This window comes from Arvicola amphibius, chromosome 9 (genome assembly GCF_903992535.2).
Source record: "Arvicola amphibius chromosome 9, mArvAmp1.2, whole genome shotgun sequence".
Lineage (NCBI taxonomy): Eukaryota > Metazoa > Chordata > Mammalia > Rodentia > Cricetidae > Arvicola > Arvicola amphibius.
The window spans coordinates 40,831,082-40,856,204 of record NC_052055.2 but is presented as its reverse complement, the minus strand read 5'-3'; the positions used below and the strand labels follow the sequence as shown (position 1 = coordinate 40,856,204).

Sequence of the window (25,123 nt, the reverse complement as noted above, 5' to 3'; positions counted from 1 at the left end):
AAAGTTTGGGGACCCGAGTACCTTGCCCAGGGTCACTCAGGCCACCTGCCACATTGTTGCAGGTCTTGGCTGCCAAGCATGACCTTTCTGCTCAAGAGCCTTATCTGCTCACTGAGGCTAGGCCTAGGCCAAGGGCAGTTGTCACTACTGAAATGCTGACTTGAATAAATGCCCTAGTTGTGCCTCCTGGCTGCTCGAATCCTCTGCGGTGTACTTTGCTGTTGATGCCCTTTACGATGTGGTTCAGGGTTGTTTCTCGGCCAGATGAACAAGACTCAGCCACACACCAAACAGGTCAGCCTGAGGCTCCTTCTCCGATGGAATCCTCCACTCTACCTCTACCAAGGCCTGAGTACTGCACGTGGTCGCGCCACCCCCCTCACAGCTTCACAACGTGCTCACTGCACACTGGTACTTCGTGAGCATCCATCACTCTAATCTGAGCAATGGGCCTGTGGTGCCGAGGTCAAGGGTATGGATTATCCCAGTCTGCATACATGCAAGTGGGGGCGAAAGGTCAGTTCACCAGTGACTCAGTGGGAAATGCAGAAACCATACTTGTATGTGGCCATCAGTTGCTGAGCTGCTTAGGAGGGCCCTGCCTGCAGTAAGTGGAAATGAAGGAGTGGCCCACCGGATGGAGGAGTGACTTCACACCTCAAGTTCCAAAGAACTGCTACTGTCCACCAGCCAGCCAGCTGAATGGCCAGGCAAGGGGCTGGAACCTGGATGACAGCCCTTTTATCCCAGACCCTCACCCACCCCTAGGATTTGTCAAGTACACCTGTGGGCAACAAAGGACTAGCAGACTGCAGCCACCTGGCTGCTCTTAGTCCTAGCCCACTGCTGGCCACGGTATGCAGTCATTTGGTAAGTGACTACAGAGGTCATACTACAGACTCACACAGCCTGTTAGGTGGTACCAATTTGTGTTTATTGAATAACCTATGTCCAGCACATGGTGAATGTTTCAACATCAAGGAAGACATAGGTGTATCCCCTGTTCAGTGAAAAACCACCCTCCCACCCCCCAACAAGGAGAAAAGGCACAGTATATACACAAGACACAAGGGCTGGGCTGCCCCTTGGGCGGGGGCCATAAATTACAGTAATAGCTGGGGAGAGACAGAGGATAGGATAGGTGGGGTCCAAGCACAGGAAGGGCCCACCCCTGCCTGCTCTCTGCTTCAACCAGCTTGAAGGGAAGAGAAGCACAAGGTGGGAGAATTCCTCTTAAGTCTCTCAGGAAGCCCTGACCAAGCAGTCCAGAAAAGCAAGACCACTCTTCTTCCTAGGACTCCCCCATCCCAAGGCAAGAGAGCTGATTCCTACCCTGAAAAAGAGAGGCTTGCTTCTGGGGAGGGCTTGGGACCAGTATCTGCCACCCTGGCTTATTCACATACAGGAATTCAGGATAAAAATACACTATACGGGAGGTAGGAGTTAGGCTGAGCTAGGAAGGAACAAATAAATCATGCTGAAGACCCCTGAATCCCAGGCCCAATGGTGGCTTCATCCTGTCCAGCCCCTTGGGCCTCCCTGAGCTCAGGCTGCCATCTCAGGGGGTGGAGGAGTGGGAAGGAACAGGACAATTAAATAAGATACCATTTATTTTTTAAAAAATTAAAAAAACAATGCCAACATTATTTCATCCATCCCTAGACCTGCCCCTGCCTTCCACCCACCTCCCAGGGCTGAGCTCCCTTCCTTTCCTGGCTGTCCCTTGTAATGACGAGAAAACAATGAACAGGCTTAGTCAGGCACAGGGGAGGAATGCAGACCCAGGGAGAGAAATAAAGATGCCACAGCAACTTTGCCCTGTATTGTGGCAGGCCCAAGCACACACATATAAAAACATCTGTATAAAAAGGGGCATGCCAGGTAAGTCCAGAATGCAAAATGCTCTCTGGTGCACAGAGACCTAGTTCCCAGAGAAAGCCTGATTAAAAAAAAAAAAGAACAAAACATAAAAATAAAAAAAAAAAAAAAAAAACAAAAAACCGAAGAGGCAGAGAGGGAGACACTCAAGAGTCTCCAGAGGGCTGGGGAAGGGGCTCAGCAGCACCCTATGTTGCTTTCAAGTGAGGAGATCACCCCATTCCTGCTCAGGCCACCTGGGCTGAGACCACAGCAGTTGTAAGGAGCTCTGCCCATGGTCCTACTGGCCTGAAATGATCCAAAAGCCTTGGCAGGTAACAGCTCAGAAAGTCAGTCTTGCCTTCATCCTCACAGCTCTTGGAGAAGGAAGAAAAACAGATGGGGAGACAGTCTGAGACACAGAGGGAAGTTCCTGGGAGAAAGAGACAAAGGTGGAAAGAGGTGGACCAAGCCCCGGATGTGGTCAGGAGGCAGCGATGGCAGTGCCACCACCCAGCTTGACAATCATCTGCTGGCAGTCATTGCAGGAACGTCGGTCACCCACCTTCTCCAGGGTGCGGGCAGCTTCAGCCAGCAGCACTGCCCGCTGGCCTGGGGAAGACAGGAAAGAGAGGGGAAGATGGCGGCAGGCCAGCAGGATGGCAGTAGCTCGCTCTCGTTGGCCAGGCCAGGTGTCTACGTCTCCTGTGGGAATGAGATTTATGTAAGCACTGTCCCAAGGACTTGATGCGGCCTCATTTGCTGAACTCACCCGTCATTCTGTGAGGAGATATGTTCTGCTCTCTCCCTAGTCCTCCTCACAGGACAGAAGATGAACTTGGCAGGCATCCCATACAGTCACTGTGTGGGCTGAGATATTAGAACCTACGCAACTTCTACCCTGTTCCTGCACTGGACGACACCCTAAGTCCCATTCACGACTACTCAGCTAACACCACTCCTGCTGCCTACTGAGACAAGTGCCAGCTCCTTTCATTCCCACTAAGTAGCCAAGAGAGTCAAGTGTGTAGAGCACTTCCCCAGATGCCAGGGCTCCATCCTCCCTGCTCCAAGCGCAAGGCTACACCAGGCCTGTGGTAAGGGAGCTGCTGAACTCACCATGCTTGGTGTTCTGACTGGTACGTCGCCGTAGGCTATGCTCCAGCAGCTGGTGTGTTCTCGTGGGGCTGGCTCCTGCCATCAAGCGCACAGTGGCTTCATGCAGGAATACCTGGCAGGTACAAGGACCACAGTCAACTCTTGGGGTCTGGCCTGTCTAAGCTCAGTAGGTACTTCTCAATTTCCTCCGCTACCTGATGCCTCCATCTTTTCTCCATACCACCCTGTCTTTCTTGCTCCTGGAAAGCAATCTAGAAACCTAGATGAATCATAGGAACGGGGACAGAGCACAGGCCAGCTGCTGGGCAGGAGCAATACTAGAATGAGCCAGAGGCAAGGGGCAGCTTTTCCTGCTGGCCACAAAGCCCTGAGCTGTCCTCTAGGGTTTGCAAGCTAGTTAGGGTGAAGCCCTGTCCTTGCAGGCTGTGTTCCAGTCAGACAAAAGGACAAAGGAAGAGAGAGGGACGAGGGGGGGACAGTCAGGCTGGTATCAAGTTCGATATCTTATTTCTTCAGAAAGGAATGGAGTCTAGACTCACAGTCTTATTTGCCCATTTGACACTGCAACACAACACTGTCCTTCTACCAGGGTCATGCCTAAGAATCGTACAATAAGGCTGGTCTTCCCTTTCCTTCCTCCACTTCCCACTGGCCAAAGATCATACATAATAAGAAATCTCATTTGTGTGTGTTTAAATACAGGGTTTCTCTCTGTAGCCCTGGCTGTCCTGAAACTTCCTATGCAGACAAGGCTGGCCTCGAACCCAAGAGATTCACCTGCGTCTGCCTCCTGAGTGCTGGGATTATTACATGCTTGGCTTTTAAATTTATGATTCTGAGTTGAGCCACTCGTTCTCATTTGTCACATGTGGGCTGTAGATTGGTTGGCCAGACCTGGTACGTGTTTCCTGGGGTAAGTCAGCAGCTTCTTTTTGTCTTTGAGACAGGGTCTCACTGTGTAGTCCTAGAACTCCCGCTGTAAACCAGGATGGCTTCAAATTCAGAGATCCACCTGCCTCTGCCACCCAAGTGCTAGAATTAAAGGTATGAGCTATCATGCCAGCTGAAAAAGAAGTATTTATCTTTTGTGTGTGAGTATGTGAGCATGGGCAGAAAATGCCACATTATGCACGTGCTCTGAGGATGACTGTGGAACTGCTTCTCTCTCTCCACCATGTGGGTGCTGGGGATTGGACTCAGGCCCTGAAGCTTGATAGCAAGTGTTTTTCCCTGCTGAGCCATCTCTCTGGCCTAGACCAGCAGCTTTTAGGTAAAGAGAATCACTGGAGGGTGGAGGCCCAGGTCTAGGTCTCTAACTTGTTTTTCTAAGGCCTTACACATGCCTGCCAAGCTCTCCACACTGTGCTGTATCCTCAGTCTTTTAAGCGGTGAAATACGGTTTTTGTGGAGGTTGGCATTGAATTTGCAATATTCCTGTTCCAGCCTCTGGAGTAGTTAGTGATGCCACTCAGTGATGCTGGGAGGGAATGGGGGCACTGTAGCGTCCTGAGCAAGAACAGGCATGAAGGGAGGGCATTTGTTTTTTTCAAGTTGAGACAAGCTGGAGTTCTCTGAGAAGAGGGTAACACAACTGAGAAAATGCCTCCATAAGATTGACATGTAAGCCTCTGGGGCATTTTAAAAAGAGATTTATTTATTTACTATGTATACAGTGTTCTGCCTGCACACTAGATCTCATTATAGATGGTTATGCACCACCATGTGATTGTCAGGAATTGAACTCAGGACCATATTCAGTGCTCTTAACCTTTGAGCCATCTCTCCAGCCCAAGGGAGGGCATTTTAATGGAGGCTTCTGATGTCAGTCTGTGAGCAGATCAGAGGTCTGGCCTGAGTGCATTCCATTAGGTCAACATGGCCTAAACCTTGGGGCACACTGTCCCCTTTTGTTTTTAGCTGAGGTAAGGTCTCATGGAATCCATACTGGCTTCAAACTCACGATGTAGCCCAGGTGACTTTGGGTTCCTGATCCTTCTGCTCTTATCTCCCAAGTGCGAGGACTGCAGGTGTGCACCATCACACTTGAAGATTCAAGTGGTGTGGGGACTGGTGTGGGGACTGGTGTGGGATCTGTGCACTCCAGGCAAGCACACTATCCATTTGGCTACTTCCCTGCAGCCAGTGCAATGCTCTGAGGACTGTATCCTAATATGCCAACTGTCTTGGCTTGCTGCACAGAGCGGTCGGTACAACCCTGAGGCTATACCTTAGGATAAGGAATTCCTTCCCCAACAATAGCAGAGGAAGTGAGGCAGTGCTGTGGAACACTGGCTTCTGGGAAGGATCTAGCCAGTGCACCTAGATTCGAGCTCTGGAACACAGAAGCTACAATCGCCTCCATGAGCTCTGCACAGACTAGGCTCACCCACTTCCTGTCATGGAATAGGGTGGAGCTCATGAGGTGTCAGCTCTCTTGTGAGGATCTATATGCAGTTACTGATCGATGGGAGATGGACAGACATTTATCACCAGCAGTGTAGCCAATGGTAAAGTCCCATGAGCCTATGAACAAACTTGATGAAAGTCACTGGGTCATTAAAAAAAAACAAAACAACAAGAACAAAAACCCCCAAGAAACCTGTACGCAGAAGGGACTAGTCGGGGAGATGAATGGGAGCTGCGGGAGTGGGGAGTGGGAAGAGGGTAACAGGAGTAACTAGGAGCAAAGTACATTCTATCCATATGTATCACACATGGAAATGTTACAATGAAACCCATTATGAATAATTAGTATACTCTAATAAAAGCAAAAAATGAACTGAAGGATATGCCAATTATGATTATTACATCTTATGTACATATTAACTTGTAATATATATGTATTATATATAAACCTATAAATATATTATTATGTGTCAAATAAAAAATTTAAATATGGTCTTAAACTGGGCATGGTGGTGCACCCTTTAATCCTAATTTGGGAGGCAGTCATATCTCAGCGAGTTTGAGGTAAGCTTGGTTGACATATAGCAAGTTCTAGCCAACCCCTTGCCCCCCAACTTGAAATGTTTAATACAATCTAGGCTTGGAGGTAGGTGCTTGCAATTCCATATATAAGGTGCTGAGGCAGACTGAGACAGGAGGATTACTTGAGCCCAGGAGTTCAAGACCAGCCTAGGCAATATACTGACTCTGCTTAAAACAAAAACAAAATGCCCAGTACATTATTCTAATGAGCAACATAAAGAAGGAATGACCTGTGTCTAGGATCAGTGCGGTCGTGCAGCTGTCCTCAGAAGCTTATCTGCAGCCGGACCTGGGGCTGCTGCGACGGGAAGGCACTTCCTAAGTGACTTAGTGAGTAGATCACGGTGAACTTCACTTTGAATGAGGCTCTAGGATAAGGGTGCCCCTGACAACTAGCTATGACTGTCAGGCTCCCCTGTGGCCAGGACTGGGAATGCCTCAGTTGTTCCTCTGCCCACTGAACGCTCTTGCGTGCCTGACTGGTGACACACGGCTCTGGGCTGAGCACACAGGAATATGCAAAGGAACATATGGCACCCAGTGTAGTGTTGGTTCCAGTAGGTGCCTGACAGGTCATATGGCTGACTTCAGAGAGCCAGTTTCTCAACATATGCCTATGAAGGGACCTACAGATGCTAATCTGCACACCCCACCAGCCTATTAGGCCTCACCTTGCGGTATGCTGGGCGGAAGCTATGAGCCAGTCTGCGCAGGCTGCCCAGGTCCCGCTGGAAGCCAGCCAGCTCAGTGCCTGATGCGTGGTAGGTCTCACCCAGGCCCTGGCTGGTGCCTGCCTGCTTTTGCCACAGTGCTGTCCTCAGAGACAGTAGTAGGTCACAGGTAAGCAGCTGGACCACCTAAGGAATAAATCAAAAAGAGAACGGTGATTGGCCTATGCCTAATGCAAGGATCCTGGCACCTTGCCAGATAGCCTTCCATCAACTTAACACTCAGTAGCTCTAGGGCTTGAACCCAGGTGCAAAACCCAGGGGCTGGAGTTGAAAGAACAGCTGTGAATAATGCTAATTCTTTCCCCAGGAGAGAGGAGGTCTGCTCTCATCATTCTGCAGGTAAGAAAATAAAAGCCCTAAAAGGGGCAGGGCACAGGTAGTGGGGGCAGGGAGATAACCCTTATGGGTCTCAGGGCACCTTGTGGGAAACTCCCATGACTGGTCTGGAGGATAGGTCACCCAAAGAAACCCAGGCTTCCCCCTCTAGCAGTAAAGCCTAGAGGAAGAAGGTAGGGGAAGGAAGAAGGGGACAAGGAGGTGGAACATCATGAAGACAGAACACTGGTAGTCAGGTTGGAGTCAATGACCCAAACTCCCAGGTTTCCCATTTAGCAGCTACACGACCCTGGCATGCTGACTTAACCTAAGTCTTAGTTTCCTCATCTATAAAATGGGAATGGCAGTACAGCTGTATGAGTTTTTTAGGAACAGCACTCCGCATGCACGCCATGAGCTGTATATACTCCGCAACCGCCGACAAGGTTACTACTCCTGCCTACTTGCTCCCAACAGCCCGACAGTACCATGTGCAGCAGGAAGATGAGAGACCCTGAATGGATCACACGGATTCCCTGCACGCCACTTTCATCCCACCCAGGTTGTTTCTGCTTTCCTGCAGGCATCGGACTTGGGGTACCATGCAGCCCAGACCTGTACTACCCCATTCCTGCACAAGGCCCTAACCCTGGGCCATTATCTTATGGCTGCGGAGGGCCTCAGGGGAGTGCAAATGAGAAACACTCCTCCTACCAAAGCTGGCATTTCTAAGCTGTAGGTGTTGGAACAGCATCTTTACATGTGGCAGAGTAGCCTGGACTGGATCTTGCTCTTTGACCACGCTCTTCTAGGCCCATTCTCCCACCCTGAACTGCTACCTAGGAACCACAGTTCCAAGGATGGCAATTACAAGCCTTTCTAGTTCCTCAATACGGCTGACAATGGTTTCCTCATGAAGATATAATTAGAGGAGACCCACGGAAAGCCCAGCAGTGGCTTGCCATCTAGCATATGATCTACACAATGCCTATCCTTGTAAGGCTGACATGCTATCCTGACTTCAATAAAGCACCCACACCTGCTGACAACTGCTACCTTGAAAATCCAGCACAGCCACTTGGGACTAAACCTCAGAGAGCAGCTAGTTCTAACCTTCCAAAAAGGTCCCTGTCCCTCCTCTCTGGAGTTACACCACACATTTCCTAGGGGCCTAGCTGTGACATTCTATCCTTCTTACTCTCCCAGGATGATTCAGCCTTTAGCAGTGCCTTCAAACCAGGGTCCTCTCCAGTGACGAGCCCGTTGGCCACAGAAGAGTGGGAAGCCAGAGCAGGCCTCTGGGATGCACTGTGGAAACATTGCACAGGTACTACAGGAACATGCAATGCAACTACAATGCACCCCAGCAGCTCGCGGAGCTGTGCAGCTGACCATGGGGATACCATGGTTGTCTGTTGCCTCAGTTCTTAGGGAACAGGAGAATCTGAGGAAGTAGCACACACTACCTGAAGCAAATGTAGAGCCCTGGCCAGTTCATTTGTGGCTAACAGGAAACTGCCAGCTAGAAAAATCTGGGATTAAGGGAGCCAAGGAGAGGGGAAGGTGCAAACACATTTACTCCAGGAACCAGGAGATATGCCTCCCCTAGTAGACTCCATTCTGGGGAAGGGAACTACTATTCTGGCTTCTGTGTCTCATAGACAACCCAACAACTAGGTAAACTTGGGGCAGGAGTGTTCATACAGACCAACTCAAGGTCCCACTCACATGGTTAAGTGAAGGATCAGAAGTAGCTCCACTGACATTGAGACTGTTCCACAGGTGACCACTGGCCCTCTCACAATGACAGAAGGAATTCTGTTGCCCATCTCCTTTCCCAGAGAGTGAGGCATGCATGGCTCTACAGGCATAGAAGACGGCCTTCACCAAGGAACTCCTAGAGCAGTAACCAGAAGGTGAGAGCGGGAAGAGCACGTTAGCTGGGTAACAGATGGATGAGCCTAAGATTGGGATTGTCACATCCTCTATCACTGTTACCTGTTGTCACTGTAATAATGTCATAGTGGTATCTTGAAGCCAGCATCAGATGGAAAACACTGGTTTTGAACCAAGTCAAGCCTTTACCTGTCCAGTACTCCTTTACTTGGTGCTAGAGGTGACCAGAGACCCAAATTTGTTGTTAAAGTCTCTGGGTTGAGGAGAGAATGGATGTGGTGGCATTGGGTAGCAAGGGTTCCCACTCATCAGTTCTCAACAGCAGAGGAGCCGAGAACAAGGGTAGGGATGCCCAAAGCCGAGAACAAGGGTAGCGATGCCCACAAGGTACCTTTGCTATCTGCTGAGGCTCTGTGGCTCAGTGGCCAAGTGACTTCAGATAACCTACCTGTTGAACCTTGGAGTCTCCTGGTGAGTCAAGTGAGACACACTCAGGTGGAAGAGCTACTGCAGGGCAGGTACAGGACTGGGTATTTATTGGATGGGGACTTAAAAATAGGGCCACTTAAATGAAACTGGGACAGCTTGAACTGCTTACTCCCACTTTTTTCAGCCTTTCTGTGCTCTGGGTAGAATTCTACTTGACAAGATATGTTTTGGCTTTCAAGACAGGACCCCAGGTGGATTGTTTTGCCTTATCGCATTTTATAATTTTATGCAATTATAAAGCAGCCAAATCTAACCACAAGCAGCCAGGTTATCAGCAGATAGGTCGCTTATCATTAACTGTTAGACATCTCTAAGGTTCAGACAAAAGCGTCAAAAAGAATGTCAAAGTCTCTGGCTATGCCTCATGCTATAGGTACTTTAGTAATAAAAAAAAGCTGGGGGCTGGAGAGATGGCTCAGCATGGAAAGGTGGAGGGGAAAACACTATTTCTGTAAGCTGTCCTCTGACTTTTTTTATGTGTGCCATGAGAAGCACACATATGAGTAGATGTGTACACACACACACACACACACACCCCTGACAGGGCTGATGGGAAATAGAGAGCAGCTATAAGAAAACTGGAAATGGAGTTCATACAAGTTGCTGGACTTCCTTGAAGTGGCCACAGCTACACCACACTGCTGTTTCTGAATTTGCAGGGGGCTATGCTGTTTTCATTTCCTCTATATTACATGGTGTTATGGAGCAGAAGGGAAGAGGCAGCCTAATCATTACGATAGCTGATAGGGCTCCTGAAGAGCTATACAGAACACACAGAGAGGCCTGTGCTGACCCAGATCACATCTCTGTGGTTCCTTTGCCCCTGCTCCAGCTCCCATCTGTCGTACAGTTCTGACCCCAGATCAACATGGCTGTCCGGACCAGTTCCCTTCTGCTACCTCACATAAGATTCCCTTGGAGAGGAGTAGATAAATAATCAAGGAGCTCACGCACTCAGTCACTTCCAGGGCCTTGGGGACCCGTTCTACTTCAGTAAAATGAGAGCGCACAGCAGCATCATCTCCCTGGAGCCAGCTGATGGCCATAGTGATTGCAGATGTCCACCACCTACAGATGATATCTGGACCTGCATGGGAAGAGCAGCGAGGAGCACCCATTAGTACCCACTGGAACCAAGTCTGAGGAACTCTGGTTACAGGACCTGACCCTCAGCATGAGTCATCTTTATTTTGTGGTGATGGGTAAAGGATCTTTGGGTTAGCCTCCTACATGATCTGGCAGTATGTATCAAGAACCTTAAAATGTTTACTATTATTAACCCATTAATCTCATATTTGGTACTCTATCATTAGGACACTGGTTTAACAAAAATGTTCTTTTTAATGTTAGATTTTTTACTTGTTTATTTTTTGAGACAGGGTTTCTCTGTGTAGTCCTGGCTGTCCTGAAACTTGCTCTGTAGACCAGGCTGGTCTCAAACTCAGAGATCTGTCTGCCTCTGCCTTTCCCTCCCAAGTGTGGAGATTAAAGGCATCCATAGCCACTGCCCTGCTAAATGCTAGATTTTTGAAAAAGTTAACGACAGCGTCTCACTATGTAGCCCTAGTTGGCTTGGAACTCACAATGAAGAACAGAGCGGCCTCAAACAGAGATCTATCTGCCTCTGCCTCCCAAGTATTAAGATTTAAAGGTATGTTCTAACATGCCTGGCCACTTTTGTTTTGTTTTATTTTATTTTATTTTTTTTTGAAACAGGATCTCAGCATGCAGCTAACTTTGAATTTGTGGTGATTCTCCTGCTTCAGTGTCTCAGTATGGGATTACAGATGTGTGATAATGTGTTTGTGTTTTGTTGGTTTGCTTTTAAACATATATTCTCTTTTTAGATTATGTGTATGTGGGTGTATGCATATGAGTACAGGTACCCAGAGTCTAGAAGTGGGCACTGTGTGTCCTGGGAGCTAAAGTTACAGGTAGCTGTGAGCTGCCTAATATTGGTGAGGAGAACCAAACCAGGGTCCTCTGGAAGAGCAGCAAGGCTGAGCTACCTCTCCATTCCCATCTAGCTTGTTATTCTTTCTGTTTGTTTGGTTCGAGGCAAGGTATCTGAACAGAGGAACTCACTCTGCAGACCAGGCTAGCCTCAAAATCTCAGAGATCTACCTGCTTCTGCCTCCCAAGGGCTGGAATTACAGGCGTGCGCCACCATTCCTGGCTCAGCTTGTTTTTTTTTTTTTTTTTTTTTTTTTTTTTTTTGGTTTTTCGAGACAGGGTTTCTCTGCAGCTTTAGAGCCTGACCTGGAGCTAGCTCTTGTAGACCAGGCTGGTCTCGAACTCACAGAGATCCGCCTGCCTCTGCCTCCCGAGTGCTGGGATTAAAGGCGTGCGCCACCACTGCCTGGCCCTCAGCTTGTTCTTAGTGTAAATGTAAGGTAAGGTCTAATAGCCATAGGGACTGGTCTTAAAGAGGTATAGCAGCAGATCCATTCTATGCTTACATTGCTACAGTTTTCCTTCTATGAGCCCCAGGTTCTCAACTGTAAACTCTGTTACCACAAATCTCACAAGACCAGTGAGGGGCAGCCAGTGACAGAAAAAAAGCAAAAGCAAGAACACGTACTCTTCTCAACTCAGAAGTCAACAGAGCCCACACTTCTCTCCCTTGGAAGAGCGGGCAGAGGGTAGCTTGGCAACCCCTACCCTCAGGTGCTTTAGAAGCTGAGAAGTGGCAGCTGATGCACTGTCATTCTGATGGCAGTTTAGAGAGAGAAATCTTAGCTCTGTAGTCAGCAGGGGAGAGTGCACCTGAGGCAGTGGGGAGCTGGGTGGCACAGATGCACAGTCTTCACAGCCAGGAGCATTAGGACCCAGCTCCAGGGGCTTCTGTGGTTAGGGTGAAAACCCAGCAGCCCCAGGTACTTACTCCTGTTGCCTGTCCTGTGCATCTAGAAAAGGTCCTGACATGAACTACCTTACCAGGGCCCCAGTGGGGTGCACCACCACTCACTGCTCCATTATTTTCCGCTCAAAGAAGGCTGCCCATGAGGGATAACTGGGCTGGGCAGCCCAGAGGACACAGATAAGAACCAAGGACCAGGGAGGAGGCTTCAGGACATGCTCCTCACTCATTCTGGGTCCACATCAGATGGGCAGAGGGCTGGACAGAGCCACCCAGATACTCACCAAGGGCTGACTTGAGCACAGAACTGCTGGAGAATGGTGGGGTCACAAACCCCACAGAGTCCACAAAAGAATGAAGCAATTTCAAATACTCGAGGGCACTGGAAAATTCACTAAGAAGAAAAGAAAGGGTCTCATGTGTATAACATACAGAAAGACCATACTTATGTACGCTCTTACATAACACATACATTCTTACATCTCTAAGCTTGGCTGTTACAGATCCAGTGCCAAGACTGAATGGCCCTTTGTGGCTCCTTTTCCCCACCACCCCAGAATCACCCAGTTCTGCCCATGCATACCATCTACATGCTTGGCACGCCAGCCTCTGTCAGGCATCTCTGGGCAGCACTGATATTCTTCTGTTTACCAGGACCACCCACTTTGAGGGCCAGTATCCTTCTATAGTGGACACCCCTGACTCCTCTTCCTCCAGATTAGATACTAATGCCACATGCTTCCAGAAATTTCCTACTGCATAAGTAGAACTGCCCCTCCCTCAGGGCCCAGGCCTTGTGTGAGTAACTTTGATACCTTTCTGTTTACCAGGTCTTAATCTGTGAAAGAAAGGCCACGTTCAGTAACTATATAAGAATTTAAAGACCGCATGCTCACATAGAGCTGGATCTCCAAGCACCCTGGGCCAGATGGGCCTGCCTGGTGAGCTCTCCATCTCTCACGCCTGTCTCTCTCAACACTTCACTGCTCTCTGTCCCCAAAAGCAAAGCGAATTCATCCAATTTCTAACCTGCTCTGACAACTGCCCCCGTTAGAAAAAGGATGTAAAAGGTGAAAAAGGACATTGTGGGGGTTTAAATCAGAGTTCCATTTCCTGGCTGACAGTTTTGGTCTAGGAATGCTGCCTGAGGAGACTGGGGACTTTACCAGCTCTCATCTTCCTGGTCGCTTGCCTTCTTCTTAGTCTGAGGTTTCACCAAGGACTCCACGGCTTTTTCCAGAAGGTTTTTGCAGAAAGCCTGGTGGACCTGGGCAATGGGGTCAGCTGAACAGAAAGAAGGGTTAAATGGGTCATACTTGTGAGCGCCTTTGGACTTGGGGGTGTACCTCAGCGAGAGAACACATGTTTAGCCTGTGAAGTATTTGTACAGTAAGGGGAAAACAAAACAAAAAACCCAAATAAGCCAGAGACCTTTTTATGGTGAAAAATGCATTGGAAACAGTCTTAGAACAGCTGTGCCTGTAATAGGGATCAAATCTTCCTCAGCCAAACCCACAATTACCCTTCAGGGGCTGGTGAGATGGCTTAATGGGCAAAGGTGCACACCACCCAGTTTGATGCCCTGAGTTCAACCCTGTAACCCACACAGCAGGGAAGAGAACTGCTCCTCCTACAAATTGTCCTCTGACTTCAGGAGTGCTGTGGCACGTGTCCCTACCAAACCAAACACAAAATAAATGTCTAAAATGACGAAAGGAGGGAAGAAAAGAATTATCCTGTAAAACTGCCCTGTTGGGGCTGCAGACCTCTTTGCCTGCTGGAGTGAACGGAGTAAACAACTTATTCTCCCATGCCTGCAGCTGCTCTGAGCACGAGAGCCTCATGAGTTTCTGATGGCAGGGAGTGATTTCTGGTGGGTTTACAACTGAAAATCCCAAGAGCTGGGGCGTGGCTATCAGTTAAAGATTCCTATATAAGCTTCCCTGGAGCACAATAAAGTTGGCATTCTTGTTTCAAGGATGACCATGTCTCTGTGTATGCATTTTAATCTCCAGCCCCTTGCTCGGCTTGCGAACCATCCCGAAGAGCAGGCACTACACTGCCACAAGGCAGTGCCAGCCTCTGTGTAGTTCTGAACTAGCCCCCAGGGTCTGTGTACACGCAGGCACTTCTCTATCCACACACAGGGCTCGGAACTTCCAGGTTGGAACTGTAAGGTAATAGCTATAGGCTTTATCAGGGGACAGAAACTAAAAAGGTGAACACTACCACATCTCAGAGGCCTTTTGTTTCTGTGAGAACTGCTCGCCAAGGAAAATGTGGCAGGGGCTCTGCAGTGCTCCTGACTACAAAGAGTCCACTTCTCTCTACCCCAGAACCCATGCTCAGCTATGCTGTGACTAAGCTGACTGATAAAGGGCCCTGCAAACTCGGAATGGCTGACAAGTCCCTTTACCAGTAGGCCTGCATAGCATCACCAACCTGATATGGTCGAGAGGAGGGGGAATGTTTCTGGACATTTTCTCTGTGACAAAACTTAGTTCTGAGAATACAGGTCTGTAGAGCTCTACCTTGTGGACGCGGCTGCCAGAAGACCTGAGATAGCCCCAGGTCTACCCTCTGACGAGGCTGCCAGAAGACTTGAGGTTACTTTTCCTTTCATTTTTTATTCTTCGACTTTTGGTGTCAAACATAATCCTTATACTGCATAACAGTTATTAAAAAAAACAAACAAGGTACCCCCCCCCAAAAAAAACCTGTTTGGCATCCATTCTGTACTCACAGAGTATGGTTCCTTGTCTCACAGCCTCTCCAAAAACAACACGAGGCAACTGTTCCCTGTGTGAGTCTACCCTGCCAGCCTCTGCACTAAGACTGGGCCAGTCAACTCCAATCATTGTCAAATGCCAGGGACAGAAAGCCTGCCTCTCCTTCTGATGCCTGGAGCCCTGTCCCTGTCACCATTCGGAGCCCTGTTGACTGCCTGCCGCCTATTGTTCTCTGTCTGCTTCCCCAATGCGACCGGAAGGCCGAGGCCAAGGAACAGCAAATCCTACACCTTTTCCATCTTCCGAGAGTTCAGACAGGGGCTAAGAATACAGCTGGTCTTAATCACAACTTACCATGTGTGGCCCTGCTATGTAGTAACCACAGGCGTTGACTGCCCCACACAGCAGAGCTGTGAGCCGAACTAAGTTACAGATAGGCTCTGAGGAGGCTTGACCTCAGGAAACTTACTTAACCTTTATGAGACCCAATCATTTGGGAAAAAAAGACAGGAAAGAACACTGATTAAGATAGAGACGCCTGGGTCTCTTGTTTCCCTTGTCCCTAGCTTATCACCAGCTCTGAGCAGTGGAGACAGCACTCACCTGGGTTCCTCTGGGCACAATACAGACTCTCCTTGGCTGCTGACTTGACCGACCAGCTTCGCTCCATGAAAAACTTCTGGCCCAAGGGGTGGCAGAGCCAGCGCAGGGAGTCAGGGACAGTGCTGTGCTCTGGGCCACACAGACTCTGGGCACGATTAAGGAAGTAGCTCTGTGGGAAAAAAAAAAGGACTAGGAGTGACACAAGGTAGCAGAATGCTGGCGGCAGCTACTGTGCAGTCACCAGAAAGAAATGCTGGGGAAAGGGGGTCAACAGATGACAAGCTCTGTGCGAACCCCTGGAAATGATCCCCTCACGGAAACAAGAGAAAGTAGCAAAGTTGGCTCTGGGGAACCTGTCACCAGGGAGTAGGGCCAAGGCACATGCAGCAGGGTTCCTGCTACATCCTGTCCAGCTGAGCCTGTCTGAGCCTTCCAGAGTCTACCTCTCTTTCACATGCTAGTTTTCAACAGATGTTCATGTAGGAAGGGGCCTCCGAAGTCACTAACTTTATCTGTGACTCTGCGAATGCCTAGCCAAGCAGCCCCTCAACCCCGGGACTTCTCAGGTGATTTAAACTGCATGTCCTTTAGAGTGTTTCTAGGTAAACTGTGTTGTTCAACTAGTTCGTCAGCTCTTACCTGCATGTGAACAGTCTGTGCAAACACCCAGAGCACCTTTCAGTACCACGCCAGGCAGCAGGAGCCTTGCCAAGGACCGTTTCATGTTTGTGTGCCCATGCGTGACTCTGAAAACCCTCTACAAAGACTTATGCCTTAGCTGCATGAGCCCCAACCTGAGAGGAAAGACCAAACATGGGCTTTTCCCTTAGGCAAACCTGAGGGTGATGAGCAAGTGCACCATGTGTGTACTCCTAAGACCACAAGAGGGGTCCAAACTCCTGAACCTGAAGCTTTCGGTGCTTGTGAGACCAGGTGTGGGTGCTGGGAACCAGACTTGGCCTTTAACCAGTACTTGCAAGAACAGAAAGTACTCTTAGCCGCTGGGTTGCCTCTCCAGCCTCAAATTAACATACAAAGGATCAGCTTTCATTATGGCATTTTCAAACAGAGCATGTTGATTCTCCTCAGTTTCCACCCATCCCCCCCAACACCTGTCCACTCCGGTAGCCTCCTGTTTCTGTATGTTCTAGTGAACACTGCTTGCTCAATCTCTTTTCTAGTTTCACCCCCCACTAGGAGATGAATAAGAACGTGGGATTGACCTCTCTGAAGCCATGCTACTTTGCTTAACAGAATAATTTTTGTTGAATATGAACGCCACATCAATTTTCCTACAAATTTCATGATTCAGTTTTCCTTCATAGCTGAATAACTCCATTACAGGTGTGTGTGTGTGTGCGTGTTTCATTATCCTATCAGTATCTGTTGATAGACATCTAGGCTAGTTTCATAAGAAAGGGACGTTGACCCAAGTGTGGTGGTGCACACCTTTCTTAAATCCTAGGACTAGGGATGAGGAGGCAGAAGGATCTCTGTGAGTTCCAGGTCAGTCAGGAGGTTACAGAGTGACCCTGTCTCAAATACATGTTGAAAGCATCTCCTGGGAATACAAACCATCAGAGCCCTACCTGGGAAAACACTGTAGGACCCAGTGTAAAGCTCACTCAAGGACAACGCTGTTTGTTGTTTTTAGAAACTTTCCCTCAATCCTGACCCTGAGCTCTGTCATTTTTTGAGTGATAAAATTTCTACTCTAAAACTCATGGTTTCTGATCTATAAAACGACTCAATCTGAACAGGGAGCTGAGCAGAGATGAATGGGAGGGAAGAAGCAGACATGGAGCTCACTCAGGGGCTGCTGGTCTGGGAAGCTCCCCTTTCCGCTCAGGCACAATGAGGGCATCCATCTCATGGTCTGGTAGTCTGATGGTTCTGACCTTTAATAGACTTTAAGTAGCAATCAGCTAATGTAACAGCTTCAAAAAACTTGAATGCCAGAGTCAGAAATAGCACAGCCACTCCAGGATGTAATGGGGAGATTCCGAAGGGGAACATGGGGACAGCTGCCTGGTTAAACTGCTCTACAGACACTGACTGACATTTTCATGGCAGTTTATGGGACCAGGAGAGCACTTCATTTAGATTCAGACAGACAGTGACACAGTCTCTTACTTACTTTCCAACTTGGACAACAAGGTATTGTGAGAGCAAACAGAGCAGAACTCTGTGACCTGCTGAGACCTTCAAAGTGCTCACTGAAGTTGAACTAATAACTACCACTGCGGGACAACAAAGGCTCTGTGTGTGTGTGTGTGTGTGTGTGTGTGTGTGCGTACACATGTGTGCGCGACTGTGTATGTAATTCCAGGGCCTCTTGCATCCCAGAACCTTCTAACAATTGAGCAACTCTCCAGGTCAAAGAGATGGTCAACAAGGTAAGGCAGCTGTCCCAAAAGAAAATGAAAAAGGTTCTTAGGGGTCCAAATGTAACACGGAGAAGCAAAAAGAGTCTGTCAGGTCAGTTGGCAAGAAGAATCTATAGAAATCATTTAGGAAATATTAAGTAAAAATAAATTTTAAAGCTGAATTTTAAAAAAAAATGAAATCATGCTGTAGGATAAGAATTTTTTTTAAAACAGAATCTCACTTTGTAGCTGTAGTTGGCATTCATTGAATTCATAGAGATCCATCTGTCCCTGCCTTCTGAGTTCTGGGATTAAAGGCATGTGTACCACTATGTCAGGCAGGACATTAAGAATTTTTAAAGATTTTATTTGTGTGTTTGTGCACATGAGTGCAGTGCCCACAGAGGCCAGAAGAGGATGTCGGAGTCTCCCAAGCTGGAGTTACAGGCAGTTGTGGCACAAGCCTTTAATCCCAGCACTTTGGGAGGCAAAGGCAGGCAGAGCTCTGTGAGTTGAGGCCAGCCTAGTCTACAGAGTGAGTTCCAGTGCAGCTGGGACTGTTTCAGAGAAACCCTGTCTCAAAAAACCAAAAACCAAACAAGCAAGAGAAAGAAGTACTAGCTAATAACAAATCTCCATGGGAGGGTTGGGGGAGACCTGAGTTTAATAGTTTGAACTAATAAGAAATATAAATCCAGGATAGACAGTACAACTTGACTTCTAAAAGGGAAAATAATTTTTGTTGTTCTTTTAATTTTCTCAGCTTTATAACCCCAATTATACTGTTCCTAATTAAAAAAAACACTTTCCTTGTAAATTTTATAGACAGCAGACCTCTCCGGAGCTGCAGCACAGAAGCCTCTCCTATAGCTCATCTGCTAATTGCCTGCTGTGAGAAGCCAGGCAGGAGCCCAGGGTTGCTTAGATCTTGAGAGCTTTCCAGTACTCCTGGACCAGGCCCAACTCCAGTCCCCCATTATAGTTCACAAACTGTGTGTCAAGTACCATAAGTGCCACATAGAGTCCTGGGGAGCCAAGTGATATCTAAAATTTTTGATGAAAACACAAATATTCAATATCATGTGGACATTATGTAAAATACTAGATCAGGGTGGAAAAGCCAGATTTGCACTGGAAAAGCCAGACCACACTACCTTCCTTTAAATGACATCATATTTTTTGTAAAGATGAGTTTTAGGAAGCTATTGGTTTTGTCTGTCTTGTCTTGTTTTTAAAAGCAATTAGTATGTGAAAATCAGCAGGGAACAGGGAATGGTATCGAGTCTGACTCTAAGATGTGGTGGAACATGTCTGTAATAGCCATACTTAAGAAGTGGAGGCAAGCAGAGTGTGGTGGCACACACATTTACTCCCAGCACCCAGGAGGCAGAGGCAGTCAAATTTCTGTGACTTTGACCTCAGCCTCATCTAGGTATTGAGTTCAAGGACAGTCAGGGGTAGATAGACTCTGAATTGAAAGGAAAGAAAGAAAAAGAGAGGGAAAGAAAAAGAGAAGGAAAGAGAGAAAGAGAAAGAAAAGGAAAGGAAGAAAAGGAAAGGAAGGAAGGAAGGAAGGAAAGGAAGAAAGGAAAAAGCGGAGGCAAGGGACTGCAGATGACTCAGTAGCTAAGAGCACTGAATGTTCTTCCCCAGGACCCACACAGCGGCTCACAGGCATGTACGTGGAGCACAGACGTATATGCAGACAAAACACCCAGACACATGAAAATAAATCTTAAAACTCTGTCTCGAACACACACACACATATATACACATCATCTCTTATTTCAATTGCATATATGATCTTTTTACACAAAGCTGTTAAGACATAAATACTTTTTAGGGTATCGGAACTACTAACCACTGAACAAACAAAACCAAAATGCCATTACTGACTGACCATAAAAACGTTAGTGAGTGCCACAGACAGAAAGTTTGGGAACTTCTGATCTAAACTATTTTCAGAGGTGAGCCCTCTGCTCCCAACGCCTGCTTCATTTGTCAACTAAATCTAATTACCAAAATCAACGTGTCTACCTGTAGGGAAAAAGGGCCAGCCAAAGAAACCCACCCTGGCCCTGAAACCAGAACCAATGAAAGAAACCCCCTGGCTCAGAGAGCTGAGCCAGTAAAAGAAATGCTTTAGCCCTGAACCCAGCCAGAACCAAAGAAATCCACCCTGACTCTGAAACCAGTGCCAAAGAAACACTTTGGTCCTAGACTCAGTCAGTGAAAGAAATAAGCCCTGGCTTCAAAACTGGAGCCAAAAAGCTTAACAAGGCCAGTGAAAGACGCACAGTGGCTCTAAAATCAGCCATCTCTGCCCCTGACCAGCTAAACTAACCAATTCTTGAGCTCACCAATCCCTCTTCTCCCTGAAAAAAACCCGCCCCTAAGAAGCCTTATATAACCCTGCACCTGTTCAGTTTCCAGCTGCTTTTCTTCCACCCTGGCAGAGGCAGCCACTCTCCTGAATTCTTCCCTCCCAACAAATTTTGAATGAGGTTCTGATGAAGACCTTTTGCGGGTTGCTGGAGCCAAGCAGGGTGAGAATGTAACACATTCACTGGGGGAGCCTTCCCCTAGTAGCATAATATTGTTACAATTTCCCCGGGGAAGCCAGATATTGGGGGGTAGGGAGGAGCTGAGTAGAACAGAGTTGCTACACACTCAGGAACTGAGTGGTAACAACTTCGCTGGGGAAGCTCTCTCCTGCTGGAGCAGCGCTATAAACTGCTACATTTACTGAGACCTGTGCTATTCCCTAGCTCCCGACTGCGAGAACACTCTTCCATCTGAGCTGTAGCACTCAGTATTTTCTGACTCCCAACTGCCAGAATACTCTTCCACCCGAGCTGTAACATTCAGTATTTCTTGGCTCCTGACTACCAGGATCTCTTTCCATCTGAGCCACAATGCAATGCTTACATTACCGTCTGCATCTCTTAATCTAGCTGCACCAAAAGGGAGCGAACAGAAAGGGGTAGTCATTCTAGCCACCCACCACTCTTCTCTCTGACCTTATTGACTATGCAAATTGGGCAACATCATTAAGTTGCAGGTGTTTATACCCTTTGCTCCAGGAGCACTGTCATGAGAGATGTCGCTAGGGATTTAGTATGAGAAAGCCCAGAGGTGGGTGACAATATAAAAACATTCCCCCTACCAGTTTGTAACAGCAAACATGAGAGGAGGCACTTCAAACATTCCTCAGCAGGGCTAACTACCTCCGCAGAACAAGATGCCTAAGACCTCTAAGTTAAAAAAAAAAAAAATCAAGAGGTAAACCAAGGTTTAAGGCAGAATCAACTATGCACAGGGGATTATAATGCTATGTTAATGTGCAGGAAGCTTCCGAGGAACTATATACTAAACTGCTGACTGAGAGGAAGTTACAGGCAGGGCGGTTTTGTTTCTTTCTTGAGATAAGGTTTGCTGTGTTGCCCAGACTAGCCTTGGACTTCTAGGCACAAGTGATCCTCCTGCTTCAACCTCCCAAGTAGATGGTTCAACAAGGTGTGCCACAGCCCCTAGCTTCTGGAGACAATTACAATGGAGCTGTTTTCTTGATCCTCAGCTGCCACATGTGCGTTTAACTCAAACAGGCTGAGTCCTTTTTAAAGGTAGCTGTATTTTAGCATTAACAATAGCTGAAGTTAAGTGGGCCTTCAGAGTGACAAGATGACCCTGTGTCAGCACGGACCCATGCATTTTTCTGAAAGCCTGAACCTTGGGGGGTCTCCTGTCAGATCGTATGCTTTATGTACTATACCCTCAGGGAGTTAAGTACCTGGTCCAGAACAGGAGTTAGGTAGGATTTGCTGAATAAATCAACCAATGGATGTCTCATTATGGTCATAAAGACAGTGGAGAGTTTCCTTGAGTTCTCTGTCCTGTAAACTACAATGGTCCACTTGAGGCAATGAATCGTGTTACCACACAGTGTGTTCTTGGTTTGTTCTCAGCATATCACCTCATTACTGACTAGCAACAAGCTGAGATAAGACAATTTCATTTTCAACATATCTAATGCATTCAGTTATCTATGCAAAGTAAAGCACTGACTAAAATGTGCCTGCCTGTCTCTGCTAGAGCAAGAGAAAGGCTGAGGTCAGCAGATGCTACACGAACTAGCTGATAACAGGGGTTGGGAATCAACCAGCTGGGAATACCAAACTGGCACCTTGCCAGACAAGTGGGCCGTGCCTCCTAACTTCATTCCCACCTTGCATCTGACCCGAGCTCTTTGCAGAGGGCTCCTGGTTTTTATTTCTGGGTTTAAGGTACCAAGAGCAACACAAGGTGCCACCCAATAGTTTTTGGGTGAATTAAAGACGAGAGATGGAAAACACGAATCCTACATACAGCTGTCTACGTCTACAAACCGAAACTTTTATTTTAATGCGCCAGAATGTCCCCAGAAGGCTTTATGCCTGAAAACCCCAGCAAGGGGGCATCTTGATGCGTTTTCTTCATTGCTCTAAGTATTCGTAGAAGAGCAAGTAAAAACCACCCCCTAAGTGGTGCAGCACATACTGCCTTTTAGCTCCAGGCTGGGAAGGTGCTCAGGAGAAACATTACAGCTTGAAGATGAAATATCGCCCACAGACTGAATACTTGGTCCTCAGCTGGTGGCACTGTTTTGGAAGTGGTGGAACTTTGAACATGGGCCTACTTAGCAGATAGAGATACAGAGGTAACTTTGATTGTTGTAGGCTGGTCCTGCTTCTGGTTTATCCCTGATTCCTCCTCCCTGCCACGGACAACACCCTTCCTAAAATAAATCCTGTCTTTAGGTTGCTTTACCACAGTGATGGGAAAAGAAACTAATACAGGAATCGCAGGATACTCACAGCCAAAAAGCCCAGCTTGCCTCCACATCGGGTCTTGAGCCCCATGGCGGCTGTCAGATGGATCTCAATAAGTGTGCTTGGTGGGATCTTCTCCTCGGCACACTCGGCGAGGTTCACAGCACACAGAGCCATGTGTACATCTGAACAGGTGGATCCTGCAGGAAGCTTCCCTAGGGCAGGCAGAGACAGACATTAGTGTTGACAAAATCTCCAAACCACAAGTCTCTTTGCCTCTCTAGCCTAGGGTTTTATCCGTCAACTGTCATCTACAGGCTAGGGCATTTGAACACTTGGTTCCCACTTGGTGGTGCTGTTTGGGAAGGTTACTGGGGGGGGGGGGGGCGGGAGGGTCTTTAGGGCTAAAGCACAGCTCCAGATCCAGTCTGACTCAGCGCTCCACCTGTGGCTGAAAACCCCCTCTGCCTACTCTCCAAACTGAATCAAAGTAAACGACTCCTCCCATTTCTGCCACAGTGGTGAGCACAGTAAAAATCCATGAGGTGCCAGGGGAAAGAAGTAACCCTTGTGATCACCGGGCCAGATGGCATGCAGGCTCAGCAAGTTACTAGCTATGTGCTCGTCTACCTCTCAAACTGACAGGGACATGGCTCTGGTTCTGTGACAATGGAGTTGTTAGGATTGCTGGCCACTGGACATAACTCAGAGGTGTGTGGTGTAACATTTTCCAAGGCAGTGCCAATGGCATGGCCACATTCTGTTGACAAAGGTCTGAATTTCCAAATATTTGAAGGGAAAAAATAAAAACACAACACAAAAACCAAATGGATTTTATTTTCATCACCCTCCTCCCATATGCATCACAGGAAGGGAAAATATAAACTGAACGATGCCAGTCACACATGTTAGATTAGTAGGTAGAAGGCCTACACTACGAGATCAGAGGACAAAGTGCCCCTGCTATAGGCCCAAGGAACCATTATGGCTGTCCTGAAGCTTTTATATAGTTACAGTTTCTTGCTTTGATCCTCAGATGGAAGCTGGGAGGTGACAAAGGACTAGCACTCTCCTGACCTCAGGGCCTTGAGGGTCAGGCAGCAACCAGGCCCTCTTAACCTCATTAGCTGAGGGTTCTTTTTACCCAGATGCCTTTTTGTTATCAACATGGGGAGCTCTTCATCCCTAAGTTCCTTCTGTACTAGTGTGGAGTATCTGTTTTCCCTCGAAGCTCTAAGCTTTCTCCTTCAGGGAGGGGCCAGAACGCAGCATGAACACCATGCTGTGGGCACCCTATCCCTGGAGAGCCCCATGGGTCCTGGGGTTGAGACTGTTTAGTGAATGTGGAGATGAGTGGTAGGACATGTTCCAGCTGGAACTCCAGACCCTAGCAGCTCAGTCTCGGAGACCAGGGTGTGGAGTCTGTCCTTAGGGCACTGTGAGGGCAGGGAAAAAAGAAACCAGTAGGAGAGGTCTGAAGATAGGGATTTCCTATTAAAGTTGATGCCACCATTTCATCTCCTGGTCCTTCCTCCATCCTAGATGACTAAGCCTGCTTCCTCTCAAAGCCACAAGGAATGTTCCATACCTTAGGACCACAGCCTATAGGTATTTCTGACTGCATCTACTGCTAGAGGGAACAGCAGCAGCAAACTTCTTTTCCTTAACCATCCCTGTCCTCACCTTGACCCTCTCACCTCTTGATTCTCCTGACCTTTGATTGCTGTCCCTCTCAGGCAGTGCTTTTTCTGTTTGTTTTTAGAGACAGGACATCACCATGTACCCCTGGCTGACCAGGACTTCCTTATGTAGACCAGGTGGCCTCTAACTCAAGAGACCCACCTGCCTCTGCCTCCCGAGTGCTGGGATTAAAGGCGTGCGCCACCACGCCCAGCTAGGCAGTGTCTGTCTTGACTACACTGCTCCATCTGTTCTTTGGTGAGATATTTTAGATGCCCCTGGTTCTCACTCTCCCCTGAAGAACCAAGGCCCATTATCTGGGCTGTAGATCCCATAGGTCCAATGCCTACGGAATATTTCTCTTCCATGTCTCATAGGCAAGTGTCCAAAACAGTGCATCACATCCTTTCTTGGAAAACAACTTTCCTCGTTCCCTTCAGCTGCCAGTGGTACCACAACTCAACCAAACTCCTGAGCAGGAAGCCAGGAAGCCATCCTAAGCAGCACTTTTATTTTTCAAAACATTTATTGCTATTTTATGTGTGCATGTGTGTGGGCACGTGTGTATAAGTCAGAGCACAACTTGAGGGAGTTAGTTTTCTCCTGTCATGGGAATCAATAGGATTGAATTCAGGATGTTATGCTTGGTGGCAAGTACCTTTATCAACTGAGCCACCTCGCT

The 25,123-nt window shown here is 47.8% G+C and overlaps 1 protein-coding gene across 1 annotated transcript in view; it reads right to left on the bottom strand.

The window, feature by feature from the left end:
* Positions 1-912: 912 nt before the first annotated feature.
* The window catches only part of Srebf2 (sterol regulatory element binding transcription factor 2), a 61,890-nt gene continuing 37,679 nt past the window's right edge, over positions 913-25,123 (bottom strand). The window contains exons 11-19 of the mRNA XM_038341561.1: positions 22,807-22,976; positions 15,588-15,756; positions 13,422-13,539; positions 12,540-12,649; positions 10,350-10,482; positions 8,739-8,907; positions 6,636-6,821; positions 2,977-3,088; positions 913-2,562 (exon numbers count right to left, since the gene is read on the bottom strand). Coding sequence (XP_038197489.1) covers positions 2,342-2,562; positions 2,977-3,088; positions 6,636-6,821; positions 8,739-8,907; positions 10,350-10,482; positions 12,540-12,649; positions 13,422-13,539; positions 15,588-15,756; positions 22,807-22,976 — 1,388 coding nt within the window. The 3' untranslated portion in view covers positions 913-2,341. The remainder of the gene's footprint in view (positions 2,563-2,976; positions 3,089-6,635; positions 6,822-8,738; positions 8,908-10,349; positions 10,483-12,539; positions 12,650-13,421; positions 13,540-15,587; positions 15,757-22,806; positions 22,977-25,123) is intronic.